The sequence below is a fragment of the Galleria mellonella genome, unplaced genomic scaffold (assembly GCF_026898425.1).
Source record: "Galleria mellonella isolate WM207_F2 unplaced genomic scaffold, CSIRO_AGI_GalMel_v1 utg63, whole genome shotgun sequence".
NCBI lineage: Eukaryota > Metazoa > Arthropoda > Insecta > Lepidoptera > Pyralidae > Galleria > Galleria mellonella.
In genome coordinates this window covers 3,657,582-3,678,225 of record NW_026442130.1, presented here as the reverse complement: position 1 = coordinate 3,678,225, position 20,644 = coordinate 3,657,582, and the positions used below count along the sequence as shown (strand labels likewise).

General features: G+C 33.5%; 1 protein-coding gene across 2 annotated transcripts in view; it reads right to left on the bottom strand.

The window, feature by feature from the left end:
• Positions 1 to 5,187: 5,187 nt before the first annotated feature.
• Positions 5,188 to 20,644, bottom strand: part of LOC113520068 (hemicentin-2-like) — a 358,904-nt gene continuing 343,447 nt past the window's right edge. For both annotated transcript variants that reach the window (XM_052899978.1, XM_052899977.1), the window contains 3 exons: positions 10,528 to 10,662; positions 8,268 to 8,484; positions 5,188 to 6,799 (listed from right to left, as the gene is read on the bottom strand). In XM_052899978.1, the coding sequence (XP_052755938.1) occupies positions 6,684 to 6,799; positions 8,268 to 8,484; positions 10,528 to 10,662 (468 nt within the window). In that variant the 3' untranslated portion in view covers positions 5,188 to 6,683. The remainder of the gene's footprint in view (positions 6,800 to 8,267; positions 8,485 to 10,527; positions 10,663 to 20,644) is intronic.

Sequence of the window (20,644 nt, the reverse complement as noted above, 5' to 3'; positions counted from 1 at the left end):
CTCCAATAGCTAAAATAGGTTTGTGTGAGGTTTGACGTTTTTATGAATAAGAGGGTAAGTGTCGAATTTGCGCGGAAATTCATTGCCACGTATCGAGCAGCACGATGCGGGTCATAGGTTTTTTTTTTTAATGGATGATAATGGAATGGTAACCCTACCCGCACTATCGGTATACATCGGCGGGGCACCAGTGAAGGATGATAGATGAGAATGAAGCAGGTCAGTTAGCCCATCGTGACGAATTCAATAAGAATTGTTCACGATGGTTCCCAGGGAGAACCACGTGGAGGTCAACCTAATAGGTCATATGGCTAACAATGAGGCTGTCAAACTTCATTGCTAACAACTTCTTTCCCCCCGGGTCATAGGTATTTATCACATTACCTGTAAGTAACTCAGTTTGTACGTAAAATATAGGTATATTTTACGTATACAGTAAAAGTTCTTTATTAGCGGACTATACGTTCCGTAAAAATGTCGCGAATATAGAAACCGTGAATATAGAAAGCCGAATCACTTATACAGCGGCGACAGTAATTGACAACATACTTTAGGCGTAGTTGTGTAGGTCTGTTTTAATTTTTTATTAATTCATTTGCCGACGCCTATACAAATGATACAGAGTTCTTTTTATTAATATGTACCGATTAGATCCTCGAGTAAAGAAATCTTTAACCGCGAATATAGGAATTGAGCCGCAGTTTTTTAATTCGCGAATAGTGAAAACGCAAATAAAGGAAGCGTGAATAAGGAAATTTACTGTATACACAATGGAATTCCACATAGTGTGTTTCAATAGAACTTAATGAAAAGGTAACCGGGATTTGTTGAAATTATAACAGAAGTTTAAATCTAAATAAATTTTGTAACAAATTGAAACATTTATTCAATTGTTTTTTTTTTTATTTATGCACTGTTGAACACCAGCAGATGGTCTTAATAGACAACTATGGGGGGGGGGGAGAATTGTTAGTAATGGGTCCTAACTGACCCATTACATATCAGGTCGACCTCCACGCGGTTTCCCCTGGAAACCATCGTGGTTTATTCCAGTGGAATTCGTTACGATGGGCCAACTGACCTGCTTTCATCATCACCTATCATCTATCGTGCTCCACCAGTGTACCGATAGCGTAGGCGGGGTCACTATTATATTATCACCCATAAAAAAAATAGCCACCTGTTAAGACCGTCTGCTGATATCCAACAGATCTGAGTCTATTATTCATATTTTTAAAGTTATAATTGTACAGACTGTTAATATCTCATTTTATAAACAAAGCATATTAGCAGTTGTACCACGTGTGTTTTATGTACGCAAATTAATACGTAACGTAATACTATAGTATAATGTAATATATTATTTGTGGCATAACTATATACACGTTTGGGGATGCGTGTCCCGCGGCAATCACGTACTCGCGTGGCTCTATTTCACCTATCACGCTGCGTGATGCGTAGCAGTGTGTATTCCGCGTTACCAAGGTCGCGTTATCGTATAGTATGTTTAACATTATTTATTATCTAATGATTCTAGTTGAGAGTCCTTACAATTCAAAAATGACAAATACAGTTGGCGAAAATAAAAAACACTAATTTTTAAATTAATAGGTACATTCTTCATATTATTTACAAGGTAGGTAGGTGCTATATTAATGTATGAAAGTGATTAAAAAGAAATTAAAGTTGAAATAAACGTTGTCACTTATTTACAAGAACGGTTCTCAGATTTCAACTAGATATTTATTTTTTTATAAACACTTAATTGACTTTGAAATATACAATAGGTATTGCAATTATTAGGTATACTTGATATAGATACATGTATTGTTTTTAAAATATGCTAATGATTTTCTATTATATCAATTCGCTCAAAGAAAACCAATCCTATATAAATTCTTCGTGCCTTACTTAACTCGTTCTCCATAAATGCCCAACCAATAGGTAGAAACACCTATTACTTACAGGTAATATATGTAATCGTAAACTCTTATTATTCATTATAATATATTTTTAATTACAGGCAGTAAAACTGTCAATGATGCCATCAATTTTATTAGGTATGTCTTGTTGATTTTTATAACATTAAAAATAGTGTACGGTAGGGTAATATCGCCGGTCGGTTAATATCGCCACTCTCTTGGAAGTTATGGAATGTTACATAACTTCCAAGAAATATAGTACAGTTATAATAACAGAAGTTAATGGTCATATTACACTTCCGTACTTTATTTAGGAGGTACCTACTAACACCTTTTAACATTTCAATGTACAGTTCAATCTTAAACCTATCTTGAAATTTATATGTTAGTACATATTATTTTTCTAGAATTTAATTTACTTATATTAATATAATATGCTAAAATTACACTATTAGATAATGTTATTAATATATAAATTTGCACTAAAAATATTCATTAAAATAAAAACATTTTTATATTTGTATGGCAAGTGAAAAAAAACTACTTAATAAGTATTTTTTTATCTAGTTTCCCGATAATTCTTATATTTTTCTCATTTTTGAGATAATGCAAAATTACTGAGCCTAGTGCAAAAACATCTCCTTTTACAAGTTTTACAAAGTGTAGCCGTCATTTTTTATTCTTGAGTAGTTCTTGCATCAAAGACCAGAAAATGTAAATATTATCCATAATCTAAGTCCGGACATTGACACAGGAGCTGTTTAGTTCAATTTATTATATATTTATATATGAAAATAAATATAGAGTCCGTTGAACCACATTCTCCTATAACATTACATTCCTTTCGCAGTTGGGTAACAATCATAATTCCAACGTTGGTCTAATATATTAACATTAGCCAAATAGTACAATACTAGCATAATATATTTTTTACATAATACGTCCATAGATCTATATTATACAAATGAATATACAATGCAAGATTTGATATTGTTCGTATCAATTTGAATTTAGAACAATTCCATAGCTATATAAATTATACTTTTTTTTTTAAGACAATTGAAAAGCTTTGGCATCTAATTATTCTGTCATCAAGAATTTTTTATAATTGTATTGCGACTGTTCAATTAAGTATAAAATGTATATATTGAATGAGAAATTTATTCCTTCCGACAATTCGATCCATTGAAATAGATTTTGCTCCACAAAGAAAAGACAAAATTTGTATTGTTATTTAATTTATATCTTGTTTTAAAATAAGATTAGCTAATATTAAATTTGTAATGATTGAAGTCACTGCTCACACAAACATACACGCACGCACGCAATCATTCGCGCATGCATGCATACATGCACGTACACACACACACATGCACGCACACACATACACACACACACACGCGCGCGCGCGCGAGCTTTCACATAAACACACTCATACACATACACACATATACATACAAATACAATTATACACACAATTTTCGACCTGTTTAAAAAGAGTTTGTTTTATTCAACAATAAAAAAAAAAACCAGGAACCTCGTGGCTGAGAGATGCGGATGCGCATCTTATAGAATCGAGCTATCGGAAGAGCGAAATTTTTAGACCATTATGTCGCCCGAATACATGGCAGACATTTGTAAAAATGTGTCCAAATTATAAATTGTTAAATACTGTACATTTACGTATAGGACACTATGTTATAGTGAAACTATTTTAAAACGTCTATTTTTATGATGATTACAGAGCAATTAGAAAGATATCCTTTTAAAATAGTTCCATTCTCAAATTTAATATAATTACATCATATACAGGTGTCAACAAATAAAATTAATTTGATGGATTTTTTAAGTGAAAATCTAGCATTATATGTTCGTCTTTTTTTAAAATCGCGGTACATTCTTAGAGATTCTATATATATATAAATTTATATATATATATATATATATATATATATATATATAATAAATTATTATTAAATATGCAATATACATTTTTTAAGATTATTTTTATTATTCAGTTAGCGTTGTGCCACTACACGGAAAAGGTGAAATAAAACAAAAAAGATTAATTTCTTTCTAGTATTTATATATTATGTACCATTCTTTTTACGAGCTTTTCGAGTAAAATAAAGTTTTTTTTTTATTATTTGGTATTTAATTATAACGAATTTACATATCTGAATGATTATTACCTGCAATTTTTATTATTATGTTTAATAATCAGAATCAAATTAATTTTTAACTTTGTTGAAACATCCTGTATACATAATAACTAACAGTAAGATCTAGTTCATTAGCTTTAGATATATCTATGCCATTACAAATTGTTAATTTATCTAATTGAATCAACTTATATTACAGTATTGTATGGAATCAAATTAAAACATCTAAATTGTAATAAATAACGCGATTGGCAGAGAGGGCAGTCTACATGGATATTTTATTCATCAGGCTCGTCGTATGCTCGCCACATTTGATGAAAACAAAAATTAAATTTGTGAAGATGTTTGGATTTTTATTACTCAAGTATTTGAATGTATTTTGATAGACAGATAGGATACGATTACTCATGCAGGCGATGTCAAGAGTTAGAACTAATAATAAAAAGAACTAATAACTAATTGTCAAGGTTTTTCCAAGAGACTACAGCATGGGGTTTTTAAATGGGTGAAGAGGTTTCTTGAGGGCCGGCAACGTATTCTTATTGCCCTGGTATTGCAGGTGTTCATAGGCTACGAAAGTTGCTTACAATCAGATGGGCCATATGCTTGTTTGCTACCTTAACCTGGCATAAAAAAAATACATTTTTCTCGGTTTTTATATATAATCTTTATGTATAACTATATAAATGTACAAATATATAAAATACTATAAATATATTTTATATATTTATATAAAATACATTTATAGTAATATTAATAAAAAATAAATACAATTATAAAATAAAATACATTTATAGTAATATTAATAAACTCAAAGACTGTACAAGTAGAAACTTACGCAATATAAATAAGCTTATTTTACCTAAATGCCGTCTGCACAAAATCAGTAATTCATTCTATGGTAATTGCATAAGATTTTATAATAAACTGCCAGAATCTGCATTAAATCTGACAGAGAGGCAATTCAAATCTTATATTAAACAATTTTTATGTAAGAAAGCCTATTACAGGATAGACGAATTCATAGATGAAAATATATCAAGTAAATAATTACTTTATTAGCATACAACGTTATAATTTTATTTTCTCACTGCTTTCTTGATTTAATTGATTGATTTTAGAAATATGAAAGCGTAGCGGTTTTTGTATTAATTGCCGCATGCATTCTTATGTAAAATGTGAATACTATAACTATCAGATGGCAATTGTGAGTAGCTTTGACGTGGTCTAGTGTTTTGAGTAGTCATGCTCACTAAAATGTCCAGACTTGTGGCGGCGTGGTGGGCCGGGTCATTGGGCTCCCTAAAACATGGTCGAGCGCAGTGATGGCTGGCTCATCCGTCATACTCGTGAACGGGTGCTGCTTGTAGGGACTGGTCTGCTCTAATCACTATGACTGATTTCCTCTTATTAATTGTTTAACCAGTTGGTTATGTATTCAATATTTTTTCTTTTTGAGTATTTAATTGAATTAGTGCTAATTGGTGGTTTGTATTCACACACTTAAACTTAAAAATGTAAAATAATAATAATAATATTTAAAAGAGCAACACGCAAGTTTCTTGCTCGTTCTTCTTGTGATGAGACAGCTTTCCGAACGAGCGGTAGATTAAAAAAAAATGTAATGACTATTCAAAAGTGCTTCAATGTAAGTTTATTTGAATATATGATTTTCTATTCTATTCTATTCTATAAATCTAACCCGCGGCTTTTCCCTGAATTAGTACATAAATTATCCTGTATGCTAAGTTAGGATATAATCTACGCGTGTACCAAATTACATTCAAATCCGTTCAGTAGTTTTTGCGTGAGAGATCAATAAACAATCATCCATCCGATAGTTTTTGTTGATAGATAATGAAAATTTAACCCCCTTTTATTCATAAAAACAAAAACCATCTACAATTCTATTACACTGTTTTGTCACTCTCTTTCAAATTTGATATTAAGCACGAAAGAAAGAGACAGAACAATAGCTGAAATAGGTTTATGACAGTCTTGACGTTTTTATAAATAATATTATTGTTAAATGTTTCGTAAGAATATATTATATTTTAATATAATGTCTCGAGCGTAATAGCCGCTCATGATTAAGTATCACGAATGCATCTTGTAACTAGTCGACCTTTCTCGATCTAATTACACGTAAGTTAGACCGGTAGTTATTACATTAAAATGTAAGGAGGTATATTAAAATTTAAGAATTCTATACTAACTGTATACCGCGGCTTTGTTCGCGCGAATCAGTATTTAAAGTATTGTCTGCGTTAAATTCGAATAAACGAATAACCTGTCTATATATTTAATTCGAATCCGTTCAATCGTTTAAGTGTGACTAAGTAACAAACATCCAAATATCTTTATATAATTTCACATCTATAATATCAGAGTAGGACAGTTGAATAATTCATAATAATTGTCAAAAAAAAGCATATACTCGTATACGGTGGAATTGAGAAACCTCCTCCTTTTTTGAAGTCGGTTTAAAATAATCACGTTACCGTTACTTGAAGTATTGGTTATTCATCAATGCAATACGTAATCGGTAGACCACCCCAATCAGCCGTCACGATCTTAACTACGCCGGCGCAGTTCATCGTCATCGCAGACCGAAGTGGATCAACGCTGAAGTCAGGAGTAGCAGGAAGGTACCGCTGGATGTGATGCCGTGGATCGCGCTGGTGTTCCGTCGAAGTATCGCGGCCATTTTGTTACCTGAAAAATATGAGGTTTTTTTTTAATGAAACACAATATGAAAAATTATTTCTTTTTGGATATACTTTTAGGATTGGATCCATAGAAATCTCATCAAATTGAGTTTAGTAGTTTGGTTTTGAAACCAAAATAACTTTTTTTTTATGATGTCGGTGTTTTAGTTTGTCCTTTGGATAGTTTAAAACACGTTACAAATAAAAATATCAATTAAAGACATTTTTTTTATATTTAACTAATGTAAGGTTTTCCTAGAGACTACAGTATGGGATTCTTTAAAAAGAGCCTGTTAAGGTTTCTTCAGGATCGGCAACGCGAACATATTTTATTTTATTAGCCGTTAACTAGCCACTGCTGAACATAGGCCATCCCATATTTGGAGGTTTTGCTAGTAGTTGCTACGCTTGGCAGGTAGGTTGGCAACCGCAGTTAGGTTTTGATGATGTTTTAAGAGGGACGTTGCTGCCTATTCTTTGACCATTAAGTTCCCTTATTCGCCTCTTGCGACACTCATGGGAAAGGACGGGGTGGCCCATTCTATGCCGGGACCACACGGCTTAGAATCACCATTATCACCATCCATTTCGTAGCTAAATGCTACGAAATGGATGGTGATAATGGTGGCCCATATTTTGTACTATAGTGAACAAAAGGCTGGAATTAATTCATTGATAATTTCATGTTATTACTTCTAATAATTAAAGGTGATCCTTTATATAGGGCAGAGATTGCTTAACATGTAATGTTAATATATTATGCGTAACAATATTAATTTTGAATAATATGGATGTGTTATAATTAATTAACACGATAATATAACACGGAAATAATTAAGTATTAATTAACATGTAACTTTATAGGTATTCTAGGCGCATAATTTGTATTTAGATTAATATTTCCTATTTATTAACGTAACTTTAATAATATTAATATGGATGTTTGGTGAAAGCCATGTATAATGCTATATAAAAATTATATGTCAATTTTTAAGAATGGTTGAAGAATTTTAAATAGTTTCGATTGATTATGTAAAACGAGCTCTTTCTATGTATATGTATATAGCCAGTGTGCGTATAGATAGAAAGAGAAATAGTATTATTTCCGTAACCTAACTGGGAATGTTCTTAACCGGCATGCCTTGGGTTTAAATCTTGTTAGATTAAGCTGTCGTAGGATTAAATTTTTCGTATTGAACATTGGTTTCATTAAAGAAAATTTTGTCGGTAGGACGGGGGGTTTTAAAAAACTTTCCGGCACGAAGGACCAATGTTGAGAGCGTGGACTGTACGAGTACTTGCATAGCAAAAATATATTTTCACATATCTATCAAAGAGATAACAATTATGTACACTGAGCGTCCGACCAGAGACAGAAACCATCACAATTCTATATTAAGACAGCAGATGATGCCACTAGTTGAAAATAAATATATTTTTAAGAATACATTTTGTTACTAGCAACATCTACTTACTGCCTTCAGAAACGAAGACGTGTATAGACGCTGGCTCAGTGTTGCTCGCGCTGCACGTGTAATTTCCGGAGTCTTTGAGCGTGGCCCCGCGGACCGTGAGTCTGGACTGTGTACGGGCCCCTGGCTCCGTCTCGACGGTGATACCGCCCCTCGTCGCATCGTAGTTGATCATCCGATCGTTGTGATACCAAAACACGTACTGTGGTGGTGTTGGGCTCTGTTAATAATAAAGATAATACATATATTAATATAATTTGATATATGGCACATGACCATTTAGAATCAAACTAAACTGAGGTCTTACTGCTACTGAGTACAAGACCACAGATGGGGGGGGGAAGGGATTGTTAGTAATGGGGAGGTTAGTCCTCATTGCTATTAATATACCTTATCAGGTCGACTTCCACGCAGTTCTCCCTGGAAACTAACGTGATTAATATATCGTTAAATTCGTCACGATGGGCTAACTGACCTGCCTTTTCATCCTCACCTATCACCTCTCACTGGTGCTCCGCTAGTGTATAATGATAACGCAGGCGGGGTTACCATGACATTTACACTTAATATTTTTTTAATAAAACTAAATTATCTATCTTACGAATACAATTCTAGATGGAGTTACAAGCATTTGTTGAGTGTTGCTGTTATGGTGAATATAATATTCGATGTGGCCATCATCATCATCATTACGATGTCCACATCGTATGTTACATTCATGGTGGCCATGTTTCCTTAAAATTATTTGAATATAATATAACGAAGCTCTGCTTACCAATGTGTCTTGAATAACTTTGGTTTGTTTATTTTTTTTCATTTAGTAGAGTTAGCTATCGTAGCATTTTTTAAATAATGAATTAGTAATTTATCAGAGGGAGACTATGTATAAAAGTAGTCTGCTTGGGTCTATACCTCTGTATCATTCGTGTTTTTGTTGTAAAGCAGTTGTGTTTGCATGACTGTGTATGGGTTTGAAGGGTGGGATATGGTAGTGAAATTACAGGGAACAGAGGCGTAACACCTTAGTTCTCAGGACTGGCAACGCATGAGGGGTATTATGGGCGATACAGTATACTCTATTATATCTATGGTACTGTTCATGTTTATAGGTGACGGTCACTACATCCTATCAGGTAGGCCGTCCGGTTGTGTGCCATTCTATGTTGCATAAACATTTTTTGAAAATTATTTTTCAAAATTGCTAGACTATTCTGAAATTATTACACTTCGGCGCTTTATGAATGCTAAGGTCGCATCGTAAAGTAGAACTTCAAAGGAAATATTACGAGTCAGCTTATTCCTGAAATGTATTGCTATAAATATCCTCGTACGGCCTTGCTTACATTTAAGATAAGGTAGTTTAAAAATTCATCAGTACGCATGTGTAACCCTGGTATGTGATTACATTTTATATAGCGCGCATGTTTTATTTACAGTATTTCGACTCTTTAATATAAGTATACATATACCGTAGAGTAGAGAGATGAGAGTATGTTACTTGCATTTTACTAGGGAGGGACTGTACAAAAGTCATTTGCATGGATCACCTCTGTACCATTCACGTTTCTGCAGTAAAGCAGCTGTATCTACTTGAACGGTTGTTTCGACTTAAAGTTGTTAATATACCCCATTTTCTAAAAACCTAAACACAGTCACGCAAACACAGCTGCTTCACGGCAGAAATATGATGGATATTATCTGATATACATCATATTTCTGCCGTGATGACTTTTGTACAAGGATACACAGTTTATGTATTGCGGAGACTGATGGCTGAATTAGGAAAACCTGTGCTACAGCCACCAGGCCACCACCTCCAGACAATTTGTAAAAACATAAATAAATAACATAAAATAAATAACAAAATAAACTATGTAACGTTAACTATACATTATTTTATAATTCTAATTATTCTAATGATATTATATAATATTAAAGGATAAAGTCCAAGAACGGGTGTGTGTGTATGTTAGAGAATCTGTGTGTGTGTGCGTGCGTGCGTGCGTGCGTGGCTAGTGCGTGCGTGCGTGCATGCGTGCATGCGTGCGTGCGTGCGTGCGTGCGTGGCTAGTGCGTGCGTGCGTGCATGCGTGCATGCGTGCGATCGTGCGTGCGTGCGTGCGTGCGTGGCTAGTGCATGCGTGCGTGCATGCGTGCATGCGTGCGAGCGTGCGTGCGTGCGTGCGTGCTTGCGTGCGTGTGTCTATGTACAAATTTAAATTAATAAAATGAGATCTTTAAGTTATGATGTGGGCAACTTTACCTTTTCTACAATACATATGAGATGTATCACGCTGCCGAGATCCACGTGATGCTCTCCAGAGCCCAATATGAAAGCCTCAGGGATCACTATTTGCAGGCGAACGTAGTGTGACACTATTCCGGTACGGGTTGACACCTGAAAAGTACAACATGTAGTTTAGAGTCATTGAGTGGCAGTGGTGGGCGTATTGTATAGCTTAAATGAGGTACCAAATTCGATGCGTGGTCGGCACAATTTAGTAAATGTATTTTAATAGATCGGTATGGCTCGGGTTTGGATGTTCTGGAATCTGATTCTAGATATATTTGGTTCTCTGTAATTCAGAACTAGCTCGAGGACCAAGCGAAAGACGTGGTTATGGGGGAATAATTATCATTTTTACTCACGACTTTACCCATGGATTTGGACCGGATATATTTTTCAATGGATGAAAATGGGATGGTATTTTGCTTGAGCTATCGAAATATGCTGATGGGGACACCAGTGAGGGATGATAGGTGAGGATGAAAGCAGGTTAGTTGTTCCATTGTGATGAATGTACCAGGAATTAAGCAAGATTTATCTAACATCCTCTACGCGAAACACGTTCCATTAATCGACATACTTCTGCTGTATCAAATCGCAGCTCAAGTTTGTAACAGCAAATAAAGACAAGTGTGTTTATATATTTAAACATGAATATAAGTAAGACAATCAATGAAACAAATAAAATATATAAAAAAAGACCTAACATCCTGTAAATATAAATAATATGCCTGCAACTTCTCGTATAAACGCGTAAACGAAGTCAAGATAGATCATATTTGAGAATACATCTATGAAAACCGAATTCTATTTAGTGTGGACAAAAATTCAAAGAATAATATTTTGTACTTCTATGGCCTGCTATTGACTTATATTGCTCTGTGGTCCCGGAATAGTATGGGCCACCCTTTCCTTTCCCATGGATGTTGCTTACAACGACTAAAGGAACTTAATGGTCGATTAATAGGCAATCACCAAAAGCCTAAATGCGGTTGTTAACCCGCCTGCCAAGCGTGGAAACCACTGGCAAAAACTCTTTAAGTGGGAGACCTATGTTCAACAATGGATATTTAATGGCTAATATGATGAGAATGATGGTGATTGCTCTTATTATGAGACTTCATATTTTTTTCTCTAAACAACTGCTATGTATCTCGGCTAGTTATAATTTTATTATATTACTTCACGTCGGATCAACGATTAATGTTTTACAAATCCGGCCCTATATGGAGTATTGCTGTCACTTATGAACGGGAGCACCTAGATAACAGCTTGAACACTTCGACTCAGTGCAACGACGAGCTATGAGAATTGTCGATGATCCCAGGCTTGCAAGCGGTATCGAACTCTTAAGTATTAGGAGAGAATTTGCCTCACTCTGCGTGTTCTACCGCTTGTACAATGGATTGTGCTCAGAGGAATTATTCAATATGATGCCTACGGCCACTTTCTATTGTACGGCTCGCCATCGACAGGGAGTTCACCCTCATACCTTACAGCCTAAATGGTCGCGTACAACGCGGTTTCAGAGATGTTTTCTCCCACGAACACTCAAGTTATGGAATGAGCTCCCTGCCGAGGTTTTCCCAAGAGACTACAGCATGGAGTTCTTCAAAAGGGGGTTAAAGAGGCTTCTTTAGGGTCGGCAATGCGCGCGTAATACCTCTGGTATTCCAGGCGTTCATAGGCTACGGTAACTGCTTACCATCAGGTAAGCCGTATGCTTGTTTGCCACCTAAGTGGCATAAAAAAAATTACTATCTTAGTCAAAAAGTAAGGATAACATAGGCAGTTTACATGGATTCGAAGTAATAGAATAATTTAATGAAAGAACTCCCCTTTGAGTGCATCCATTACAGAAAGAATTTATCAAGCAAGACCACGTAAAGGGTTTTAGAATGGCTATTTCCCGGGCCGTTCCAGTTAAATACGTCTATTGGAGTTCGAAATTGCATCGTACTTCACCAGGCAGGAGCCAGTAAAAATAAAAATGGAGAAAATAAATAAAAGATGCTCGACGAAAGAAACCCTATAGGAGTTGTAGAAATTACTTTAGTTTCAATAGTTTTTTTTTATTAACTACCTATCTATGATATTCGTATTATATTGTATTATATTACATTGTATTCGTCTACTTTCTTAACTTACTGTCAATTTCTAAAAATTATAGTTATGTTTGCGGTGTAAATATTTTTGTCAATGGGAAATGGGTGTAAAATTTTATTTATTAAATTTAATTATTATCTACTGATCATAGGACAATTTCTTCAATATTGGGTAGCTCATACATATTTACTAATAAAGAGATAGAAATGTATGTAACTGAATAATTTTCCACATAATTATAAATAAAACAGTATTATTTTCTTTTAAGATAAGATGAGATTTATTTTCTCTATAAATTTTACAGAAAACAGGCAGTCGCATTGAAAAATATTATTGGCGACCGGCCGATGCAAACTCTTTAGAATGTTCTTATTATTTGTAATTTCAATTTTATATTTTTTGACATATATCATATTGTTCTGTTCCTTGCTTGCTGTTTAATACATTTATTTCGCTACTAAATTCCGTGTCTACATCATTTCAACACCTCATTACAGTACACGTATATATATATATATATATCCCACAAGTTTTACATTGTCAGTTATGCATTTATGCATAACTGACAATGTAAAACTTGTGGGAGACTGGACCCTAAACTAGATCAGTTGGAAAATAATATATGGTATGTTAAAATAGCATACCTATTGTATTATTGTACTTTTTTTTTTGTATAGATAAGCTTGTGACGTCGTTTTGTTGGGCGTGAAAATTGATGAGATGGTTTGATTGAGTGACCGAATGATAAATTGAATTGATTCATGAAATTGTTTTTTTGTTATGCTACGTATGGTTTTTTTAGGTAATTTTTTTATTTAATTAAATTATTGATTGCTCATAATTTAATTTAATTTTATTTAATTAAATTATGTGAATCAATTGCATTCAGGTTCATGCCTTTCACTTATAAATTGTGCTAAACGTCAATTTACATGTATTACGTTTTTTTATACAACTTAGAATGGTAAACAAGTTGACGGCTCACCTGATGGAAAGTGGTAACCGTCGCCTATAAACAGGAGCAGTACTATGGACATAACAGAGTATACTATACTGTTTCACCCATGATACCACCCATGCGTTGCCATTCCTGAGGACTCAGGTGTTATTCCTCTGTATCCTGTAAATTCACTGGCATATCCCACCCATCAAACCGAAACACAGCCATGAAAACACAACTGCTTCATGCTTACGTAATTATGTCGCCAAATCTGAACTGAATTTGATATTTATTCTTGTTATTTAAATTATTTACTATCGTGTTGATCCTGCGTTCATTTTGAAATGACTAAGGTTGTTGTTTTTTGCGAAGTAAAAAGCTGCCATTTTCAATTATTATCGAAATTTACTGGATAATGCATAATTCCATGTTCTAAATTTAAAACAATCTATACTATAGACATAATATAACGTACTCATGCTACGCAAAACATGTTATTTATAGGTGTCATCATCGTCATCATCATGTCAGCCGTTAACTGTCCACGGCTGAACATAGGTCTCCCATTTGGGGGGTTTTACTAGTAGTTACGAAACTTGGTAAGCAAATTGGCAACCGCAGTTAGGCTTTGCTGATATTTAAAAAGTAACGCTGCTGCCCAACTCTTCAATTATTAAATTCCAAAAGCGAAGATCTTTAATAAATATAATCACTAAATTCTACGTTACTGGCTAATTAATTTCAAAACACGATAGTCAGACGGCAATAAATACACAATTATTGTTAAAGGCAATATCTCTTGGTCTCTATAGGCTTATGAGGTTTAGTTCCATAATATAAATGACTTCGCAGAATCTTAAAATTAACATTTCTCAAAATAGAAAACGACCGGGCAATTTAAATTGTCGAATCCAAAGTGTTCTATAGTCAATCAAGTACCTCCAGGGAGTTAATGTATTCTAAATAATTCACCCCTTCTTTTAGCAGGTGCGGGAAATAGATTAATTTTTTTGGTATTTTCTTTTTTTTTTTTTCATTAACGCGATTCGTAGAAGTAGAAGGTTTCTAATTTGTCTTTATTTTGTGGCTATGTTTTGATGACATTACTAATTGTCGACTGATTTCGATAATTCTTTTTGCATTCATCAAGGTTCACAGTAGGCTATAGTGCTATCGGTACCGTTACGATATCTATGTATTATTTTATTATGGGTGATAATGGAATGGTAACCCCACCCGCGCTATTGGTATACACCGGCGGGGCATCAGTGAGCGATGATAGATGAGGATGAAGCAGGTCAGGTAGCCCATCGTGACGACTTCAATAAGAATTGTTCACGATGGTTTCCAGGGGGAACCACGTGGAGGTCGACCCGACAGGGCATACTGCTAGCAATGGGGCTGTCAAACTCTATTACTAACCATCCCTTTTTCCCGATATCTATGTATTGGATTCCCATAAACATTGATAGGGGAAAATTGTTGTCACCTATATTAATACCATCTCCATCAGTATTAGATAATTGTTTGTCCATATTAGGGATGACCAACTTGACTAAACCCAAGATCTACTGTTTACTGACAAAACCCTGTGCGATCTACCAATTACATACTTCTTGGAATCTCAAATGAAACACCATAGTTCAGTACACAATTATGTAGTATTGTAGTATTTTCCCCATGGAGACCATCATGCTAAATTTCAGGTGTATTCATCATAATAGGCTAATTGGCCTGCCTTTTCATTCTCACCTATCATCCCTCACTGGTGCATCTCCAACATATACGCAGGCGGCATACCTATATTACCTATATTATTCTATTATCATCCATTAAAAAAAATCGACTCGTATATATTGACATACGACTAGATATTGTATCCAAAATATATAGATATAACTATATACTACTTGTTTCTATTTTATGGAGACGTTATGAAATATATCAACGTCCATCGGTGTGTGTTATTAATTTTAAAATAAGAACAATGAGATTATGGGTTAATGTTCATTTTGACATAATATAAATACAAGCTTTTTTTCTTCTTCTGTTTTTTTCTTTAAACCATTCAAATTTCGAATAGAGCGTAACTGTATCAAAGAAACGAATGTGGGTGTAATCAATAAAACATTCTGACTTGCCTTTGTTGTTTTACCTAATTTTATTTCACCCCAAATCCCCGAACTGATTTTGTATGCGCGAAATCATTTCTTTATGTAAATACGAGATCTGCGATATTGGCGGACCTTTAAAAAATTCAAATGTGAAAGATGTTATTGCTTTTGTTATTTCCGCAGGTTTTGCGCTATATTTGGCGTCACCAATTGATTGGAAGACAAGAGTTGGGACTAGAGATGGGTGATATCCGATATCTATATATTGAGCTCTTCTGGCCTTTGATGCTGGATATCTATATTCATTATTTTTTATTGGATGAATATGGAATGGTAACCCCGCCTGCACTAACGGGTTACGCTGGAAGTGAAGGGTGATCGATGAGAATAAAAACAGGCCAGTTAGCCCATCATAATGAATTCATCTGGAATTAATCATGATAGTTTCCAGGGGGAACCGCAAGGAGGTCGATCTGGTTGGGTATATTGCTAGCAATGGGATTCTCAGTCTCCATTACTAACAATCCCTTTCCTATCTATATTCATCACGAGCGGGCTCTTCTGTATAAGCCGTGTGGTCCAGGTACAGAATAGGCCACTCTTTTCTTTCCCGTGGGTGTCGTAAGGGGCGACTAAGAGAACTTAATGGTCGAGAAATGGGCAATAGTGTCCCTTTTAAAATAGACAAAACACTACTAGCACAACTCCCTATTAGAGGGAGACTTATATTCAGCAATGGACAATACGGTTGATATCGTCAAACACGTTTTAATAACTTTTCAAATAAAAGTTTGACAAAGAACTCTTTTTATTTCATGGTAACCACTTACCATCAGTTGGGCCGTATGCTTGTTTGCCACCTCAGTGGTATAAAAAAAAACTTTTGTAAAAAGTCTCCCTCTGGTACATAAATTATAAATACATTTAAACAGATTTAACAATTAAGTACTCAAAATGAATAATTAAGTCAGTAATAATATAATTGGATATTGTGACAATAATAAAGAAAGTAGTACACCCCACGGCTACATATCTAATTCTGGGACAGCTAACCTTTTCTGTATTAAAGGAAAAAGCGTACATTACGCTCATGTTTTATTTCTCAATAGTTACGAGCAAATTTACCCGAAAAACTATAACATTCCCGTACAGTGTTGCCAGTTAAATAGCCCTACCAAAAAGTGTAGTAAGAAATTGAACGGAACGGATTTTGAATATTTTAAACGGATTAGTTTAAGTTATATCTTAACTTAATAACTTTATAATTTTTCTTTAATATACAGTCAGAAGTCTTAATTTTCCTAATTTTTTTTTTATTCTAATTTATTACCAAATTTTACTTGTTTTTTTAATGGTTACACAGGTATTATTTTCAAATAATGTATTTTTCTGAAAAAATGTTTTATTTACTTCTGAGCATTATTATTGACAATGTTGCTGTAGTTCTCAATAGTATTTGTTTAAATTTGTTTAATTTAGTATTGTATAATTTTGTGTTTCTTTTACTTGTATTTTATTTGTGCAATTTTTAGTAGTCGCCAAATTACTATTTAAGTATATAATTATGTTTTGTTCTAGCTGTTTGTTTGTCTTAAATAAATAAATAAATAAAAAAAGCCTTTCTAATATAATAAAATTGTAATTACTCAATGTTTGTGCATGCAAAAACAAAAATGCAATAACAAAAAATAATATGAGGTGTCTTAATAGGTTAAATAATTTTAAAAATATTCTCTGTTTGTTTGTATGTTTGTTCCGGTATTATACAAAAACTTCTGCTCCAAATTAGATAAGATTTTCACAGTCGCATTGCTCAAAGTCTATCTTAAAATTCTAGATAGCATATTCAAATTAAACATACAGCATGTAAGTTAAAATACATAATAAAGTATTTATTTAAATACAATTTAAATAATTAACTAACTGAGGGTATGGTATAAAAGATGGACTCAATGCTAATAGAATGCTCTAGCAGTTTAACTTTTGAGAATTTAGTTTATTTTTTATTAATATATATTACTGAGTTTTTTTTTCTCCTAATATTCATTACGTTTTGTATGTTATCTAATATATAATATCTTTAATAGTAATATTATGAGTCCATGATGTCTGTAGAATGTTCACTTTTATAAATACAAATTTTTATATTTACGTGTATAATTACGATATGGGGTTGTAGGACACAGTGTCAAAACATATAAATATAATCATCATCATCATCATATTGACCTTTATCTGTTCACTGCTGAACATAAGCCTCCCCCTTGGGGAGTTCTGCCACGTTTGGCAGGCGGATTGGTAACCGTAGTCAGGCCTTAGAGATGGCTTACGAGAGATGCTGCTATTTATCCCTCGCCCTCCCTTAGTCGGCTCTTATGACATCTACGGGATAGAAAAGGCTAATTCTGTACCGGCCATAATAATGAATATAAATATAATAATAAAAATAAATACTTAAAATATGGGACTTTTAATTAAAATCGCAATATGGCAACACTAGTAGGTAAATACAAGGGTAGGAAACAATGTGTTTTATACATGAGGGCCCACAAAACAATCAGTTATGTACGTGATAAGACTGCCAGCGTCTAAGACACTGCGAGTATAATGTGGCTGTAACTTTGGTTGGCATTGGAACGAAGTATTTATGTTTTGTGGCATTTTTTACCGAGAGAAAACTACTATGTAAGTGATTTTATAAATCACTAGTTTTTAGTTCCAAAATTGTTCGCATGACCGGAATAACAAGTAAACTATTTTCTTCTTTATCCCAAAAAGTGTTTGCAGATTTCATAATGAATCGTTGAGTTAACAACAACAAGACAACAAGAGGCAATAAACAAACTCACTTTTCCATTTATAATGTAACAACATTATATTATAGAATGCAATAAGAAATAAATAAATACACTAATTTTTATCCGCGACTTTGTTCGTACTATAATTTTGTACTATATTATACTTATCGAAAACTGTTCAACAAATCCTATAATGTTAGTGCAATGAAGTGTTAAATAAATAAATAAAAAATATAATAACATTTCACATAAATACATATACTATAAATAAATATAATACTTACATACTTATGTAATAAATGTTCAAATAAATGAATATATTACCTACATTAGAAATTTAGTTAAATGATATTAAGGATTGACAGTTCAATTAGATAAATGAAAAATTAAGATTATGACTCAAGGGTAAGAAAATGTAATTTCAACCTTTTCCTGAAAGAGGTAATAGAAGGACTCTCTTGTATGTGGGAAGGGAGTTTGTTAAAATATAAGAAGAAATTAAATTAAAAAATATTTTCTTTTTAATTTACAAACTGTAAATGAAAACTATACGTACCAGTCTATAATTGAATTTACGTTAAAAAATATCATTTTGATGCTCTTAAAATTTATCTAGAGGACATTGAAAGTTGTTATTCTATTAAAGAAACTAGCATTTACCCGTAACTTTATCTGCGTTACCAGGGTAGTGATAGGGTACAAAGGCATAACATTTAAATTACAGTAATGGAGAACATACGCTTGTCGTACTAACTTAGGATCCAATTCTCCCCTCAACAGAATGTTATCATCGTATAATAAAGCCGTAAACGTTGACCATGATATCGACATCTTTGGTAATTCTTTAGTACAGTTTACTGGGCTTATTAATGATATGGATTGGTAGTTAGGTCTTTTCTAATTGTATAATTGTTAGTTAGTGTACATTGACGCTTATCTGTGAGAGCTGTATACACCTTTAATTGATGTGTTCATATGGCCTTAAGCTTGGTAGTGAGGAGTAAGATTTTTTTGTTCAAACTTAAATTTAAGCATTTTTGAATAGTTGTTTTTCTCTTTTACTTACTAATAACATTGTATATTGTCTGCTTAATTGTTGTGAGCATATTGTTGGTGTGTCTTTTATAAATAAATAAATAAATAAACACACCGCGTGGTCCCGGCATAGAATGGGTCACCCCTACCTTTCCCGTGGGTGTTATGAGGCGACTAAAGGAACTAAATAGTCGAGGAATGGACAGTGGCGTTCCCAAAGTATACCAAAGCCTAACTGCAGTTGCCAGGAGAGAAGGGATTGTTAGTAATGCGAACTACCAGCCCCATTGCTACCAATATACCCTGTCAGGTTGACCTCCACGTGATCTACTCTGGAAACCATCATGCTGAATTCCAGGTATTATCATGATGGGTTAACTGGCCTGATTTTTTATCCTCACCTGTTTTCCTTCACTGGTGCCCCATCAGCGTATACCGTCAGTGTAAGCTGGGCTATCATTTCATTATCATCCATTAAAAAAAACAGCGGTTGCTAATCCGCCTGCTAAACGTAGCAAGTACTAGCAAAACTTCTATTATTTATTTATTTATTTAAAGGAGCACCAACAGCATATTGTATTATAATTATCTATTATGGAGAAGGCCTATGTTCAGTGAACAATTAACAGCTAATATGAGGAATGGAGAACTTTACTTGACAGTAGGAGTATCAGAGTATATTCTATGCCGTCTATAGGTGACGGTGATCGTTTTTAAAAAAGGTTAGCCGTTAGCTTGTTTGCCATTATAAGTTTTTTTTTTATATTTTTTATTTAGAGGCTTTTATCCTATAAGGGTATGTCAGCCTTATCATACCCTAATCTTAAAAAATACCTCACATACTTAAAACATTGATACATAAATAAATAATACATAATATCTTAGTAGTCTATTTTAATAAAGGAAATTATTGATACAAAAATATAGTAATTAAAGATTTTGCCATTACTAATATTTTTGTACCAATAATTACAAATTGTATAAAAAATATGTGCGCTCATTTGCTCGGCTTTTCAACTATTATAAAAAATATAATAAAAAAAGTTATACTTAGGTGGGTAGTCTATACAACGTCTAAATAATCCAATTTGGTCCAATAA